The sequence below is a fragment of the Aptenodytes forsteri genome, unplaced genomic scaffold (assembly GCF_000699145.1).
Source record: "Aptenodytes forsteri isolate BGI_AS27 unplaced genomic scaffold, ASM69914v1 Scaffold284, whole genome shotgun sequence".
NCBI lineage: Eukaryota > Metazoa > Chordata > Aves > Sphenisciformes > Spheniscidae > Aptenodytes > Aptenodytes forsteri.
The window spans coordinates 973019-991051 of NW_008794445.1; the positions used below are offsets into that span (position 1 = coordinate 973019).

General features: G+C 40.7%; 1 protein-coding gene across 1 annotated transcript in view; it reads right to left on the bottom strand.

Annotated features, from left to right (window-relative positions):
* MYH9 (myosin heavy chain 9) overlaps nucleotides 1-18033 on the bottom strand; it is a 72594-nt gene that overhangs the window by 11946 nt on the left and 42615 nt on the right. The window contains exons 10-27 of the mRNA XM_009289938.1: nucleotides 17239-17334; nucleotides 16034-16152; nucleotides 14787-14939; nucleotides 12774-12947; nucleotides 11802-11975; nucleotides 11114-11228; nucleotides 8535-8728; nucleotides 8085-8206; nucleotides 7630-7699; nucleotides 6509-6669; nucleotides 5679-5787; nucleotides 4590-4721; nucleotides 3723-3929; nucleotides 3073-3210; nucleotides 2462-2585; nucleotides 1442-1613; nucleotides 644-856; nucleotides 33-177 (exon numbers count right to left, since the gene is read on the bottom strand). Of these exons, the coding sequence (XP_009288213.1) occupies nucleotides 33-177; nucleotides 644-856; nucleotides 1442-1613; nucleotides 2462-2585; nucleotides 3073-3210; nucleotides 3723-3929; nucleotides 4590-4721; nucleotides 5679-5787; nucleotides 6509-6669; nucleotides 7630-7699; nucleotides 8085-8206; nucleotides 8535-8728; nucleotides 11114-11228; nucleotides 11802-11975; nucleotides 12774-12947; nucleotides 14787-14939; nucleotides 16034-16152; nucleotides 17239-17334 (2618 nt within the window). The remainder of the gene's footprint in view (nucleotides 1-32; nucleotides 178-643; nucleotides 857-1441; nucleotides 1614-2461; nucleotides 2586-3072; nucleotides 3211-3722; nucleotides 3930-4589; nucleotides 4722-5678; nucleotides 5788-6508; nucleotides 6670-7629; nucleotides 7700-8084; nucleotides 8207-8534; nucleotides 8729-11113; nucleotides 11229-11801; nucleotides 11976-12773; nucleotides 12948-14786; nucleotides 14940-16033; nucleotides 16153-17238; nucleotides 17335-18033) is intronic.

Sequence of the window (18033 nt, forward strand, 5' to 3'; positions counted from 1 at the left end):
TGCTTTGGCCTTGTGTTTTCTGTTCCACATACCCGTTTGGTTTGTTCTAACTGCTCTGCCAGCTCTTCAATAGCTTGTGAATGTTTCTGCCTCATCTCTTGGATTTGAGCCTCATGAGTCTTTGCCTCATCTTCAAGGGTCTTCTTCAAAACCGTTACTTCTTGTTCTCTCTTTGACCTGCAAAATTCACAAATTCCATTTAGATGGAATCGTTCCATTTAGGAGAGAATCAAACAGATGTGTATATCCACCAACAGCATCTCTAATGCAGAAAAAAGGCCAAGGTCTGTTTAGCCCTACAAGCTATAAAGACACTTTTCAAAGTTAGACCTTAGCATTGCACCCTTCTTAAGCGCAAGTTGGCAACATTAGTTTCAGCCTAAGAAGTAATAGCCTGAAAGTATGAATGTTTCAGGGATATCACCAACGCTATGCTTAGGGAGCAAACTAACTTTCTTACATCAGGTGAGGTAATGCAGTCTTGACTACAGCTTGCACACTGCCTCCTTCTGTAGTCACTGAGGCTGCTAACCAGCCTACCCTGATAAAGGCAAAGACTTGCTTTGATAAGAGACTGGCAGCATTTATTAAAAAAGTCAAAACCAAAACCAAATAAGTCAACACAGCTACATGTTGGAGTTACCTGAGCTCTTGCTGAGCAGCTGTAGAATCTAGCGTGTCTTCTAGCTCTGTTTTCAATGCTTCCAGCTCTTCTCCCAGATCCCGCTTCTGTTTTTCAGCTTTATTCCTGAATGCTCTCTCTGACTCCAGGTCTTCCTGCAGCTCAGTGATCTGGGATTCGAGTTCCCTGATCTTTTTCAGGGCCATGTTCTTCTGAGCTGCCTCTTCTTCTACCCTGTGTTCAATATAGGGTTCTGGTCAGAGCCAGATTTAAACCATATGTAAATTAAAACCACCCGTCCTACCAAGAATAATCAAGAAAAAGCTGGTATTGGTCAGCTCTACAATATTACATTCAGACTTTGATCCATATATCATCTACAAATTCTAAGTTCTATTTCCCAATACTTGAGAGAGCACGATTACTTACCTTAAAGAAGGGGACAGAGAGAGACTGACAACAGAAGAAAGCAGAAGAGAAAGCACCATTTTACATTGGAAATTAGACACTTTACTGAATAGATGAATATAACAACTACCAGAGAGACAATGTGTTGCCACTACTTTTTAACTCCATCTGAAATCTTACTGCTCCAGCAAAACGTGTGCTCTGCACATTACATTCAGGGTCTAGCTCTGTACAGAGAATGTGGCAGTAAGCAGCAGCCAAAGAACTGATGCCAAGGACATGGATCTTAACAGTCCACAGGCTGAAATACAACAGCCACAGATTCCATTTAGTCCCTATTCCAAAGTGACACAAAGACAAGAAATACTTCCCAACCTGGTGGTCCCTGAACCCTGCAGGTCAGGTTCTCACCTAGCTAAGGCTGCCTGCAGCTCCTCTTCCTTCTTGGCCAGCTGCATTTTGAGTTCTGCAATCTGAGCCTGCAGCTCAGCAATCTGGTCATGCAGATCACTGGAGTCCCCTTCAAGCTTTCGACGAGTCTTTTCCAATTCTTGCCTCTGCTTTTCTTCACGTCGCAGACGTTCTGAGGGAGATGGGGACACATTAACTTACATGGACGACACATACTCAAAGAACATTGTACGAGCAGAGAAAATAAAGCTATTAAAGCAATAGTTTCTTTCCCAATAATGCAACTGTCCAAACTGTAGCTGGAGTGCATTATTCTGTCAGGACCTATACATGCAACTGCCCCCCTATTTTGCCCTCAGAACATATCTGGGCAATTTCCCTTCCCCTCATCTTACAGCCGAACCTCCTTCTCCCCTTTCACTGTAATAAACAATGCCAGCACAATGCCAGTCTCTCCCAACACCCACACCACACAGCCATAAGCACTCATTAAGCGATGCTGAACACAAGGTCTGCTCTCCCTTTACTGAAACTAAATAGGCTGGCTCCTGCTGTGTTAACCTGGGCAGTTTCCAGATGAAGTGCCTCTAGCTTGAACTCTGAAGAACTTGTGCAAACAGGATATCAAAAACAGCACTAACCCTGACAGATTGATGCTGCTGGGAGTAGAAAAGTGGAGACACTTCCACAGCAGGAGAAGAAAGAGAACCAGCCCCTCTTCTCCATTGGCCTGCTGCTTTGGAGAGGATTTTTATTTAGATCAAGAGCTCAGCTGACAAAGCACATAACCTTCAGCCAGCCACTGAACAGCTCTATCAAACCGATCAATAGCATACACACTACAGACTAATTTTTAACCCCTCAGAAACTGGAGAGGACTAAAACTCTAGAAATGAAACTGAAGTTCAACAAATTTTAACAAGAAACCACCTAAAACTAAACAGGCAAGTCCTTTGCAGGATCTGCCTTTAAAAAAAAAAAAAAGCCACCCAAACAAACAAAAAAAACCACCAAAACCACCTTCAAGGTCTGTGATCATGGCCTCATGCTTATTCTTGAGTTTGGCTAAACTCTTAGATTTCTCCTCTTCTTCTGTCAGGTTTGTTGTAAATTCAGACATTCTGTCTTCCAACAGTTTCTTTTCCTGCAGAATTGAGAAGGCAGTGTCAGAGCAGTTGCTGGAATTACAGATTTTTCCAGAGTTGACAGTGCTTAAAGATGTCAATGTCATGAGTGCCTACTCCTGCTACAAAGAAAATTGGAAATCCTTTCAGGATTACAGATAGTATTCAAATAAAGGGTTACATAAAGATTTGTATTTGATAGCCCTTTCAAAGCTGAAAGTGAAGTCTGTTTATGAAATAACTTGATACTGTTTGGCATAACAATGTATCAGAAAACGTTTGCTCATGGATCGTTATTTAGTCAAGGCTATTTAAACGTCATACTATACTGACTTATGAATACAGGCAGGCAGCTAATTTCAAAAATTCAGGTCAGAGTCGTCAAAGACAAGATTGAATTCATTCATAAGTCTTCCCATAACATGGGAAAGGTCAGCCTTTGGTGGGTGGCTCCAGGAGAAACACCCATGCATCTTTAGCCTGCATAAGAAGCTGCAGGAGTCTTACCTTAGCCAATTTGAGATTCTGATCTTCCAGAACTATCACATCTTCTTCCAGTTTCTTCAATTTGGCCTCTGTGGTCACTTTTTCTAGCTGCAGCTTCTGCCTTGCGCTTTCCTCTTCTTCAAGCTGCTCCTCTAGTTCCTTCACAACACCCACAGAAGAGCAAGGCATTTGTCAGTGCTGCTCGCTAACCAATGTAACAGCACAGTAGCAATACTAGAACTTGGAAGGTTTCTTTACCCTTCCCTTCAAGGTATTATTAGTACTTTCCAGAAGTGACACCTCTGTCATGACTTAATGCAACATACTGCGTTCTAACAAACAAGTTTTCTAGCAGAATAAACAATGGTATTTTGCAAAGAATGCTACCATTCCTAAAACACCTGGCTTAAGCAAAGACTTGTCTAATTATTTGACAAGTGGCCATCATCTTCATCTTCAAGAATGGAACAGCACATTCCAGATGACTGACTGAATGCCTCAGGCTCAGCACCAGAATCGCTGTGTTCTATTGCTATTTCCACAGATAGATTTTTCTACTTTTTTTTTTTTTTGTTCTCTTTCTCCCATTGTCTCAGCTTGGAGGGAAAAAGAACCACTTTAACCTTTACTATCCTCTTTACTGACAAGAGGCAGCATTCCCAAGGCATTACCTGGATGTTCTGCTGCATTTTCTTCTTTTCAGCCTGCAGATGTTGACACCGTTCTTCCTCTTCCTCCACCCTTGCTTCCAGGTCATGACATATCTCTTCCAGTTCTTGTTTCTTGGCTGTCAGGCGGGCTCTTATCTCCTCAGCTTCAGCACAGAGTTCAGTTTCTGCTTGCAACTGTTCCTGCAGCTGCATCTTCTCTGCCATTAGCTACATTGGATACAAAGCCAGAAATAAGACAAGCTCCAATTTACCAAAGCACTTAGCAATCTGTGTTAAGTGAGGTTATGTGCTCCTGTATTCCACAGTTACAGTCTTAATCATTGCAGCAGTCTCCTGCTGCTAACCAAAAGCTAAATATCAAAACATAGCTTTTAAGTGTTTGTCCTCCTTCACAAACCATGCGCTGCAACAACATATTATGTTAGCCTTAACAAAATTCTCAAGACCATATCCATTTGAAATAAGGAGATTGTCTAGTTTTCCCCTGCAAAAGTAACACAAGTAATTATCAGCCCTACAGAAGAACAATCTTGCTGCAACCTTCTATGTTCCAAACAAAAAGGATTCCATTAATGACGAGGTTGAATTCAACCAGCTTGCTATGACACTCAGCCAAAGGAGACTTTTCTTCACGTAATGGCTATAGAAGGGCAACAGGTAGTCACCGTACAAAATGACCCGCTAGAGAAACTGAGCTGGGAAGAAGGGCAAAGGAAATTGAACAAGGTGGCAGCCAAGCCACCACATATTTCAACAAGTTGGAATACTGCAGCTTATCCACCAGACCAATAAAGCAAAGGAGGAGCTCTCAAGCAGTTGGCCAGGTAGAGAGAGAATGACTTTTACACATGAGATTTGGAAACTCACCTGGGCCTGGAAGGTCTCCATCTCACTCAATCTGTTTTCTGCAGCTAGCTGCCTCTCCTTGACCTTTATTAGTTCTTCTTCCTTGGCCATCATTTCCTCTTCCTGTCTGCTTACTTGCAGAAGGGGCTTCACCTGAAAGGGAAACCAAGGGAATGAGACGTGTATAACAAACAAGGAAAACATGAAGAAATGGCTCTTGTGCTTGATAAGCATTGAATAAAACAACATTTTAGATAAGTGTCATATTTGAAGGACTGACCAATTGCTTAGTTGTGAACACTGGGAGGATCATAGAGGACTAGATATCATCTATTCTGCCAATAACACACTTTCTGCCTGCCCAACTTCTCCTCCAGGATGGGATGCATCAGGAAAGGGTTGGGTAAATTCCAGACCCTCAAGGGCTAAGTAGTAATAGCAGGAGAATAAAAAAGTTGCCATACAATGGGGAAATTCACAGGTAGGTCAATGTAAACAGAAAACAACACCCATCTCTGTGCTCCCCCATCAAAAACCCTTAGAAGTCATTTCATAGGAAAGAGAAAAGTTTAAACTCTGCTTTCATTTAGCTGCAAAGTCTCATGGCTAAGCAGCAAGAAATCCCATACATTTAGAAAAGAGACCATTTCTTCATGTGTTCATTGTCTTTATAAAGGTAAAATATCTAAAAGTCTAACAACAAGATCAGACCTCAGTGCTTTTCCTTTGCTCTTACAGCCCCAGAGAAAGAGATGGCAAGCCATCCCCGTATTAACAATTTTTTTCTAGCTAAATTGACTAGCCATGTAGTAAGTGACTCTTTGAAGTGCCATACCACCAAAGCAAGCGTTCTTCTTAGTCTTCTTAGGCATAAAGCATTAAAAGATGACTTCTGCTTTTCTACAACATTACTTGGATATAGCGTTGCACTTGGTTTATGCAGGCATACTGCATAGCTATAAAATATGCTATGATATTCTCTGCCTAAATGAATCAAGGTGTAGTTGCAAGCCAGCCCAGTTGTAGAGGAAGTGGTTTTTGTGCCCTGGTTCAACCTGAGAAGCTGAAATTGCAACCAAACTGTCAAAACTGCAAAGGGAAAAACATTACCTTGGTGAACAACCTCCACCATTGCCAGTTCCGCAGTTTCAAATAGGCAGCACAGTTCCTCTGAAGCACTTTCATGGCTGTCAATTGCTGCTGGCGCTTGGCAAAGGCTCTGCAAGGTAAGTGGAGGTCAGACAAAGGAACCCACAGTGGCACAACAATTCTCTCCACCAAGCCCTTTCTTAGATACCTCTACATTTTTACTTTAGAAGGTTCCCTCCTAAAAACACAGCAAAATTTCCTCTATCTTTTCAAGTTGTTTTTTTTTTGCTTGGGTAAGAATGGTTATCCTTTCCTTTATTCAATTTCCTATTTAATAAAGTTTTTCCCTAATGTCTTCTAGTCTGAAAAGCCTCACTATTTTCACTTCAAAAAAGGGAGATCTGAAACAAAGGTGTGTTTTTCTGCCAATCTGACAGATACTACTTTTGTTTTTAGAACTGTACCATTTGCAGTCCTACCTAATAGCTCAAGAGAAATCCTACACCTCCTGGATCAGTACTGTACTAAGACCTTTTCATTTTCACATTTGCAGTTTTCACCTCTTCTGTCAAAAACTTTGCCTGCTGTATAGTATTCCTATAGAGAGGAATAGACTTTACTGCTCTAGCAGTATCTGGGATAGCAGCACACTGAGTTTCTTGCAGGTGCCAGAAGTCCGGCATTACAGAGATCAGAAAACCCTAAAACAACCATCAACTGTTATATACAACAAATAAATCATGGCCTTTCTGACAAAAAATAATTTCTAGTCCGCTTTTTTTGAAGAGAAACTTCTACCTGAATGGGAGAAATACACATTTATAATGTACTTTACAAAACATGGTCCTTACTTTCTGGCCAGGTAGCCTCTGCAGCATGCTTGGAAGCCAATAATGACATCTGTGATCTTCAGGTCTCTCTCTTCTTCAAGATGAGCAAGGACTCCAGCTCTGAAAAACACTTTACTCTGTCCAATTCGATAAAGATTGGAATCCAGCTCCAATGCTTTGATCTAAAATGAGAGAGAGAAGAATTCATCTCCTGCAAAGACTGCTTCATGTGAAACATCACAAACCATATTTGTGTCTCATGGCTGTAAGATAGCCCTTCCCTACAATGAGCCACTCAGGCCAAACTTGCTAGCTCCCAATAAAGTCCTGTCCCAATTAGAGGAGTTGGAGCTCAGCCAAGCACAGCATGAAACGGACGTAACCACAGACAGAAAGTATGATGGAAAGCATTGTTTAATACAAGACCACATCAAGTACCCAGATCTACAAGGATGCTGTGAGGAACATGTGCCTAGTCCCAAGAGCCCTCTTCCTTTCGTAAAGGAAACACGTCTGTTGATCCTTCCTATTTATTTTTTCCCAGTCCTAATCTTTGTCAGAAAAAGGCACCCCAACCAACTTTCCTGTCCTTTAAAGGATTTGCTGTCAACACTTATACTAGTAAAGAGGAATAAGGTGTACTCCTTTAAGACAGAAAAAAGGGAATCCCTTACAGCCAAATTCAATTCAGTCTCCCCTAGTCTTCAAGCTACAGAGCCAAAGCTTTCCCTTTGAAGCAGGCAATTCTGCAGAAATTAATTGGAGCCTTCACTGAAAGCCTTTGTCACCAGCAGGCCATTACAAAAAGTTTGTTGAAGCTCATACTTCAAGCATGTGCTAAAGATAACATTAATGCTTCTAAGCATTTTGATTCCATGAATACTGCTAGCATCTCAAAGTGTATGCATCTGTGGAAACAGAAAGATCCTCTTAGCCTAGGATTATTGAACTTCATGCTAGTCAAAAGTCTCCATCTGCGAAGCCAAGAGACAGCTTTTTGCATCCTCCTTTTCTCAGACAAAACATTTGACTTTGGAATTTTGGTCTGTGAGTACAAGATATATTTAACACACACAACTCTGATTTCCACACCACACCCATAAAGTTTATTCTATTCAAGTTGAGTTTCTGGGATGTCTTACCATCAGCACACAAGCCTGCTTTCCATCCATAAATCCTTTGGGAATTGCATTTGGAGTTAAGATTTCATATCTGAAGAGAAGAAGGCATTAGACTAGTTATACAAGTATATTTGAAAACAACAACAACAACAAAAAATCAGTAATGCATTCCTATGGCATTATGAGTTTCACAGCTTACGGTCTTGTTAGAAGAAAAAAAATTGCATCTCTAGACAGAGTATGAACCAGCTGTCTTAGATGGGGTCCTCTACGCCTCACCTTAACTACACGCTTGCTAGAGAAGTCAAAGATGCTTTAGGGAGGCTTTGTGCCAGGAAATTCCAAGGGACAGATATTCTGTGTTGCTGCCTTTGAAAACAGTGGCAATCTAGTTGCAATAAAATACTTCAATTTTTGCACTTATGTCTTAACTTTGCCAGGGTAAAGACTGCTTCAGATTCTTTTCTAGGCCTTACCTTTGTCTGAATTCCTGGAATACAACTCTGTTGGGGAAACCTTGACGACAAATACGGATTCCCTCCAGCACTCCATTACAGCGAAGCTGGTCGAGGACCAAGTGGGGATCTAGTTTTCCAGCCTAGTGAGGAAAAAGCATATTTTATAAATAGCACAAAGCTTTTACAAAAGGGGATTACTCCCTTGCCTCCCCCTCTTTTTTGTAAAGCAGCCAGTTCTCTCTTTTCCAGTTAGAAGCAATTGAAAGCTTTTATGCCACCTTCAGAACTGCAAGTATCAGTCTCCAAAATTGTGATAAGTATACAGTTATTTAGGATGACCTTAAAAAGATATCCTGAGAAAACAGGATAAGATCTCTTGCAAAACCTGACAAAAGACAGTAACCCAGCCACATGCCCCTGGAAGCCCACGTAAGAGTGCATGGGCTGTACTGTTATAACTGTCTTTACCTTTTTCTCATGGTTGGGGATAATACAACGGACGAAGTTGGGGTTGGTGTTCCTCAAGGTAGCCATCAGTTTAGCCAGCTGTTCTTTATAGAGCTGTCCCACTGTTCGGAACATACCCTTCCTGGTTTTAAAGGCCCCTGGCAATGCTGTATCTGACATACCAGCTACCTGATCCAGCCCAACAATACGGTCAACTAGAGAGAGCACAAGAAAGAGTGTTAAAATTCTGCCACAAACAAAGGAAGCATTGGAATATAGAAAGAACATCTGGGTAGAACAGGATAAATGAGAGGAGCTGCAGGATCCTTTTTGCTTCATCTCTACACAGATGTCGACTCCTGTACAGAATTTGTGCAGGGATAGGAGCAGGAAGGAAAAAAAAGCAACAGCTCACTACAGGAAGTTTGAGTGATGGAGTCAGACTTACTCCCAAACATATTCTACTGATGGTCTGGATGACAGTTCTAGAAGAGCAATCTAGAAATGAGTTTCAGATGCTTCTACTTGCTTAGGTTACAATGAAAAACAACGAACCAAGAGTTCTAGCTGCTAGCCCAGCAGAGTCAACTATTAGTTAACTCTGACCCAGAAGGGGCCACAGTTAGAGAAAAAGCCCAGCTTCACTCTTGCATTACAGGCAGAACTGCCATGACTGGTGATCAGAAAAGCCATATCTACTTGTAAACTGAGCAAACATGGTAAAAGGTATGATAGAAACAAAACCTCAAGATACCACTGTTTGAGTTATTTTTGGAGTACAAGTATTCTATGACAGAGACACGAACAATACCACTAGGAGAAAGTCAGAACTCCCTGCCCCAACAGTTTCTCCATTATGCCACAGTAACATCCAAGCACTGATGAAGCTATCACCTTGATGGGTGGACTCCACAGATTTTTTCTTTTTTTCTCCTTCTTTCCCCCAACAGAAGCCAGCTAGATCTGAGAGTAGCAGAGGCAAGAAGAAACTAAAGCATTACTTTTTCCCATTGCTCTTCTACATGGAAATAAAAATTCACCCAACAAAACCAATTGTTTCACTGTAAATTTCCACACACCCAGTGCATTTTTATTAGGGGCTTCAAGCTACTACTTCACTTTATCTTTAGTGGTTGGCTGATGCCTACACTCAGGCTCCCAATCTTCACTTCAGAAAATACATCAACTTCTGCTCAGCTGGCTTCTGATTAACAAAAAACTGTTAAGAGAAACTCCTACAAAAGAAGAAAGAAGAAAGGATACTCTGATTTACAGTTAATATTAGTTTAGAACTGCTCACTTCTAGAGCAGCTGTTAGAATAGGGTCAAGGTTGTCTTATCAGAAAGAAAAGAAGGTTATGTTACTAGATGACATCACAGGGAAAGCCACAGAAGAGTGTCCCAGATTGTGGCTGGAACAATCCTCTTAATCTTGAGCCCTGCAATCTACATCAAGACAGTAAAAAGGACAGTCACTTGCAACAGAAGATCCAGCTAAGAACAATAAATGAGAACTGATCAGCTGTGGTTCAGTTGACATTTCAAGTCCAAAAGGAGCCTCACACAGAAAAGGCCCTGTTAGGCACAAGTGGCTGACAGCCATTTTTCATGCAGTACAAGTTCCTTTGCCAAACTAACTTTCTTTTAAACGATTGGCAGCTGAAGTCAAATCCCAATACTAGAATCAATGTTAAACTGGATTTCAGTTTAAACGCAGTCTTAGAAATCTTCCTTCCAAATCTTGCAAGAAATACAGCCTTGCTAGCGCTACGTTCAAACAGTTGACAGGGATTTGCTTTTAGCTGTTCCTACGCAAGTCTTGCAAGAGCAACCTGAATATGTCCATATTTTTCTTGTATCCACTTGCAAGGTGAGAGTTTTGCTTTTGTTTCAAGGTCCGTGAGGAGCTACTAGCACAAAGCAGAGGAAATGAACAAGAAAGACAAGCAGGTATGACAAAGGGACAAAGAAAAGTTAACGGAAGCATTTCTTGCATGGCTCTAGGATGCATCACACACATGACACGACAGCTGGGTTTCTCAGTCACCTGGTTCTAGATGAAGAATAGGAAAGTGTTGATAGAAATAGGCTCTCTGAACGTTCTGCATCTCTGCAACAGACAGAGACGTCAAAGAAAACCCACCACAGAAAGTGACAGCAACAGTAAGACTCAAAAGCAGATAAACCCAGAGAAGATAGAGTAAAATACTGAACAACACTGCAGCAAGAACACACTAGTTGCAGGATTAAAAATGTAGATTCAACCTCAGATCTTGTATTTGAGCGTTGCAGCTATGCAAGCTGCTGGGACATAATGGTGCATTCATATTTTATCCTGGCATTCTCGGTTTCGAGAAATAATTGCTATATATGCAGCAAGCTTAACGTAAGTTGATGCAAGTGAACCTTTCTCTTGAGTTACAGTGAATTTTTAATGCAATACCACGATCTAAGCAAAGGATGTTCCAGGTAATACTCATCTTGGTGGCTTAGTCTTCAGGGAAAAAAAGCAACACAGCTCATCACAGACTTTTGATGATCAAACAAACTCTTCCACATAAAACAAGAAAAAACAAATGAGATTAAGTTTAATTACATACCATCTTTCCACAGCTCAGACACAAACTTATCCGATGACTGGTGGAGAAGAGTAGCAATGTTATCATTCAGCGGATCCATGTTCTTCATCAGCCATTCATCTGCTTTATAATCCACCTGGAGAAGATAAACATGTCAAGAAACTTGGGGGGATTTTCTGCAGCACAAGATGCAACAAGATCCTGCAAAGTCTATAAAAGTAGCACTGAGGTTTGCACAATCAACAACAGATTACCTAGTCATGCTTACTTAGATGGCAAATCCAAGAACACCTACAAATTTCAAACCCTTGAAAACAGCTGCATGTTCTGTTCTGTCAGTAAAGGGAATGGATTTGCAATGCTAGTTTGCACCACCCAGAGTGTGACACAAAAAACAACTGTATCATCATTTTTGGTGATGAAGTCTTGATGCAAGGTTTCTGAAGAGTACCTCCAATCTCAGTAAGTCACAGAGAACAAATTTAAATTGGTATCAGTTTGACACGTCTTCAACTATACATATATAACTTGCAGGCAAAACCCCATAAGCCCTGTCAGGTCCACAGCAATGGAACAACTTTGTGAAGTCTTCCACTGATTTCCCATAGGCAGACATTTTGTAAAGCAGCCATTTCTAAGAAGCAGTGGTTATGCATTAGAAAATACAGCAGACATTCCAATGTTCACATTTTAGCTACTAATTCTTTACCTTGCCAGCATAATGTATGATACAGAAATCAGCTTTGTCTTTCAGCTGTTTTGGCTTCTGAAATTTGGGGTGGGTGCCTTGTTCTTGTACAACTTTTTCCACAAAGCTTTTGTCTGTTGCTTTTGGGAACCAGCACTCTTCATCCAGCAGGGCCAGTATACCAGGAGGCCCAGCCTTAAAGAAGGAAAACATCAAAGCATCGTTAAATACATGACTACACCAATAATTAACACCTTTAGATGGCTAGGGGGAAAAAAAAAAAAAAAAAGGATACCTAAGCCTGATCCCCATCACATTCACCTGTTGTGTGGTATCAGTTCAACAACTTCCATACTAATAGAAATTGTTAATAATTCTTCAAAATCCTCATCTGAATTCTAAACATTTTTATGAGAAGGTCTCTTCCATGACGTTTGTCTAGGTTGTTTTACGTGGAAAAAAAAAATTTTTAATAGAAGTAACACTATCACACTGTTCTCCAAATATCCAGGTGTCTAAATGCAGAAGACCATAGCAGAACATTTCACAAACTAATCCTTACTATTGGAACATCTACTATGAAATTTATAAATTTCCAAGTTTCATTAGAGCAGAATGAAAGCAGAGATTCACAGCTTCTCATCACACTTACAGTTAAGTAAGAAAGTTCACACTACTTATGGTAAGCCACACATACATCTAGCACCATGCAGATCTACACAAATGAAGACAATTTTGTGAGAGGAAAAAGTGGCTGACTAGATCTATTTTCATGAAATATTTCCTACAGAACTGATACTAACAGATTTATTGATGACATACTTTCAGACAAAGAGGAAACTGTTCACTTCTGCTCCTAAGCATACCACAGTGTCAGTAGAGGATTACAAAAGCTAGAAAGCTAGTTTCCAGTCTGCAGGTAGAGGTTATGTGCTCAATGACAAAATTAGCGCAGCCATTTCTTGCTGCTCGACAGTAGACGAACAAGCTTACCGGCTTCTCTATGAGGTCAATGCAGGGCTGCAGATCCAGGCCAAAGTCAATGAAATTCCACTCTATGCCCTCCCTCTGGTACTCCTCTTGCTCCAGAATGAACATGGTGTGGTTAAAGAGCTGCTGCAACTTTTCATTTGTGTAGTTAATACACAACTGCTCAAAGGAGTTCAGCTAATGAAGAAAAAGGTAGAAAGATGTTTGAACAGTTGCTTTTGCAGACAGACCTACTATTCTCTTAGCACAAAAGGTCACATTTACAGTTCAGGAATTTAAGCTAGCATTCTGTGTGGGGTGGACAGCTCTTTGTCAATAACCCCATTTGCTTATTAACTGCCTTTCCTATCACGTGCCACTGCATCACTGCTGCAATCCCTAGGGAAGTTCATACACACTGTTCCTCAGACTTCGCAAAAGAATGTTTAGTTGTAAACAGCAGAAGAATTACTGCAGCTGCTTAACTCAGGAATAGAAAAGACTCTGGTTTTCTCACAAACTCAGAGCTGGCAGGTTCTCTTCATAGGAAGAGGAAGCAACAGAGGTCTGAAGACAAATTCCTAAGAGCACGTGGACTGGAAAGTCCCTTTTTAATCCTCATATATAAAAATCAGAGCAAGGAAAGGGAGGGAAATTTCTTCAACGTCTCCAGATTTCTTCAAACTGTAAGGACAAGGTTAATAACTCACAGTACATTTTCATGTTAGACCACACTAAATATAATGCAGCTGCTGAAGAGAATGGTCCTGATCTATTTCTTCCATGTTTCAGTAATTCCTAATCATGTATTTCCACTCCCCTCCTTTTCATGAGATCCAGCAACCATGAAACCAAATGTAGACTGATCAGAGAGGGGGAAGGAAAAAAAAAAAAAAAAAAAAAAAAAAAAAGTATCAACTTTTCTGTGTCTTAGTTTTCCATTTCATGAATAAACTGGTCCAATTCACCTTGCAGCTGCACATGAGCCAGATCCAGTGTAACACAGGTTGATAGGAGCTGCCTGGCTGGGATAATGGCAGGATAGTTCTTTTCTGATGGCAGCCTGTGGTTGCTTCAGACTAAGTACAAGGCAAAGCCACATTCTAAAATTGTTGTTTCATAGACATAATGGTTTGGCCTAACAGTTCACTGCCACCTATAGAGGGAGCTCCCACTTCCTCTCTTTTCCATCTCTCCCTCAACTTGCCTTCAGCTCTTCCTCGCCTACTTATCTTGCATCAGTTTTTATGCTCAGATTCCCCTTTGCAGACTGATTCAATTATAAAACACCATAAGAAAATATTTTCCACGGGGCTAGAGAGGTGAACAGTACAAGCAGTTGCAGCCAGGAGCAGTAGAGGGGAAAAGGAGCAAGTTCACTCCTTTTCTGCATCAAGGAGCTGCTGTTAAATCCGTTTAGCTGTACATGAAACCACACTCTGATCCCCGATTTTCAGGCTTCTTGCAGAAAGGAGCATACATAGGTCAGAATTTATGCTGGATCTTATTTGGTCTACCCTGTCTTTGTCTTTTCCAAAACTCAGCAGCAGGAAGAAGAAACCATTTCTAACAATTTTTAGTGATGCTAATAGGTTTCAGTGGGTCAACCCTTAAATGTTTTGGGACAGACTAACTAATGGGACATAAAATTTTAAGTCCAGTGGTGATCCATAGCTCTACATGATGTTTTAAAAGACTTTTGTAGGTTAGCAAACTCTTAAGCTGTGAGCTATAAAGCATCAAGAACACCTGAAATTGTGCAATTAAAATAATTCTAATGCACGTGCCAAAGAGGATGTAAGCACCAGAATATACAGCAATAAAACATTTGCAGAATACATAAAATACTAAAGAATGAACCACTTAAGTTAATAACTTATCTGACAGTTCACATCAGCAGGGGTCTCAAATAACAGAAGTGGAATACAAATCCTTTCCAAAACTATATTATTCTTTTCCAGTTTTAAAGCGATTTCCTTCAGTGGTCTTTGCTCCATGGTAAACTGTGTTGAGTGCAAGGACCTGACATCTCCTTACCTCGAAAATCTCAAAGCCGGCAATGTCAAGGATTCCAATGAAGGAGGCACCCTGTCGCTTGGTCTTATCCAATGCCTTGTTGATACGCATAACCAGCCACCGGAACATACGTTCATAAGTGGCTTTAGCCAGCGCTTCAATGGCAAAGTCAGCCTAAATAGAAAAAAGACAAATATCAGGAGTTACATTATAATTCAAAGGAAGGCACAGATTACACTGTTTTGGCATCTAATGGCCCAACTGCAGTCTGAGATTTTATCTCCACCACCAAATTCACTGAACAAGGCTCATTTCAGAGGTTATTCCCAATGAAAAGCAGATGGCACAGCGATACTCCATAAAAGAGCAAAGAATTTGTCTTACTAAATTAGTGTGTCAAAGCCAAATTTCAGGATCCTGCCTGTTGGAGAAACCAATGCCTGGTATTCAAGAAAGAAAAATTATGCCCAGTCACCTCCAAAGACTATAGTAACATAGCGTGTTTCACAGGCCCAAAGAAAAGCATTTAAATTCTTTTGTAATTTAGGATTTGTGAACCCCAATCCCCTCCTCCCATGCTACTACCCTACCTGTGATTGACACAAAAATACTATGTATAGTAAGAAATTAAATATCAAAATGGAAAGGCAGCCTGTGACTATTTCTAGGCTTCACTCTCTTCCTAATCCCTTCCATGTTACAGGGGCACATTTATTTACACTGAGAATAAGGATATGTTGATAAAGAAGCCACACAGTGAGTAAGCACAGGGGCTTTGCTCCATTCAGGAGGCCACTAGCTCCTAGGTCAGGTTTCATTTAAAACAACCTGATTCAAGAGTGTTACAAAATTTACGATCAGTTTCAAGGCTGAGCAGCAAATTCTTCCACACTAGTAGCTCACCTACTCAAAACTGGTGCTTTCTGTATTACAGCAACTTGAAAGTGTCATCCTTGCATAAAGCACTGAAGGAACTTACTCCCTTGGGACAGCCAGTCACCAAAATTAGGGAGTTGCGTTCTCTTCACACCCCCCCACCGCCCCAGATGAGAGAAAGTGCTACGGGGCAGGGCGATTTCTACCTTTATACAGATCAAGTGAGCAAATACTAGAAACAATACGCATGCTACGTTATTCAAGTGAAGTTGCCATAAGTTGCAGCCATAAATATGGTTATTAAACACTACAGAAACCTCCAATACATTTGTTAGCTTTGTGGCAGCAAGATTAAAGACTAAAGTACTCGTTCATTTTTAGAGAGTGCATACCTGCTCTTTGGTCTGAGCTTTCTGGACATAGTCTCGCCCAACTTTGATGCGAGGAGTCAGGATACCTCTAGTGAAATCAGTCACATTGATACCCAAAAGGTGAGACACTTTCTGAGCAGCTAAAGATGGTAAGAGGAAACAATAAAGAAATTAGTTCTTTTGTTTTTCTCACAGAAAGCAAGAGAAAAAGGAAGAATATTCCTGCAACTGCATTCCCAAGAGAGTCATGAAACAGCTTATAAAAAACGTTAAATGAAGAACAGGTTAATGAGACAAAGAAAGGTATCTTCCAAACCAAAAAATCCCCCAAACACTCTTGCAACCCATACTACAGGTTACTGAGTTTCTCCAGAAACCATGAGAGTAAATTTGAAGCAATACTCTCAAACCACTAAGTCATAACACAGAAGCTTTGCAAAGTTCAGTCTGTAATCAATTTAAAGATACGTCAAGTAACGGATTTCTTAATCAAGCTAATTGTTCTGTCTTCATCTACTGATTAGTCTTTGAGGTAACTCTGTATTTCAGATTCAAGATCCAAAACCCAAATGGTTTACTCTCCTCCCCAAAATGCCGTTTAGAGCATATTTTCCATAATAATAAAAGCCAAAACTATAAACACTTAAAGATAAATCAGCAACCTCCTATATTTCTGCAGTACATCTATAATGAAGGTCTAAGCGCTAAGTCTTCCAACAGATAGCCTCCTATCACATGAAACATGGTACTATTTACACAGGCAACAATGGGCAGTGCAATTAAAATATGTACGCATACTTTATACCCACCACAAAACTATCCACCTTACTCTTACAGTTACAAGTCTACCTACAAAGTCAGCAAAGAACGTTCCTTAAAATCTGATAATATAGGTTTGTAGGGGCAATCATTCCTAGCTTCTGGTTAAAACACACATGCTACATATTCCAGTAATCCTTTTCATCTGGTCATCACGTGTACTTCCTGCCTAGCCCTGTCACAAGAACAGTGCCACACTCCTGCCCATGGGTGGCTGCAAACCCATGCCTAGCAAAACAGCGCGTATTTGTATGAAGGAGCATGTCAGCTCCTTTGACAAGTAATTCACCTAGAAAAACAGGACTCCAGCATTCCCTACATACTGTAATATATTCTTCTACTTGCAAGAACTTCCTGTAGGCTTTTTTCTGCATTTTTCTTTGGGGTGGGAAAAGGAGATTGGTTACCTGTATTGTCTGGCATAGAGGCTTGGTCTGTATTACGCTCCTTCTTGAAGACTATGTTGCCAAGTTGAAGAACACCCGAGATAACCTTCAGCAGACCTTTTAAAGTAATAATAATAGCTTAGTGTCAGACATCTCCAAAAGCCCTGATATGACCCACTTACCTTTCCTGACATGGTTAAGAGGCCCTTCTCAACATCCCGAAGACCTTTCTAGAATTTGGGAAAACACACCACAGGTAATTCCTCTTTATGACCCCCATTCAGACACAGGACTTTCCCTGTCCCTCCTATGCAAGACTACGCAGCCTAGAAATTTACCCATTCTCAACATCACTATAATAAAGTGGGAGACAGGATTGAGGGTAATGCGCCATCCCACAACATCTGTATTTTTTGATAGAACATCTGTTAGAGGGCCAAAATTCACTATTTTCCTCAATGACTACTGTTAAACACAGGAAAGAGTTATTAAGAGTACATACAAACCAGTTAAGAGAAGGAAGATTCTGTTCCTTTAACCCCATATCACTTTTAGCTCCCTGACCAAGGTCTGTAGTCCATACAGACATACATTATAATGTATGAAGGGCAGCAGGATGTGGGTGAAAGTGCCTGTACCATAACTATTACTAATTACATGCTGAAGCACCCCACCCATTGCTAATGATATATTCATATTCTTTGAATGGTGCACATCACAAAAGCAGCATCAGATGCTAGGACAGGAAAGACAGTTTTCAATGCCATAGCTTCAACTCAATCAATCAAAGCTCATTGCATAATAGCTTCTAGTTGC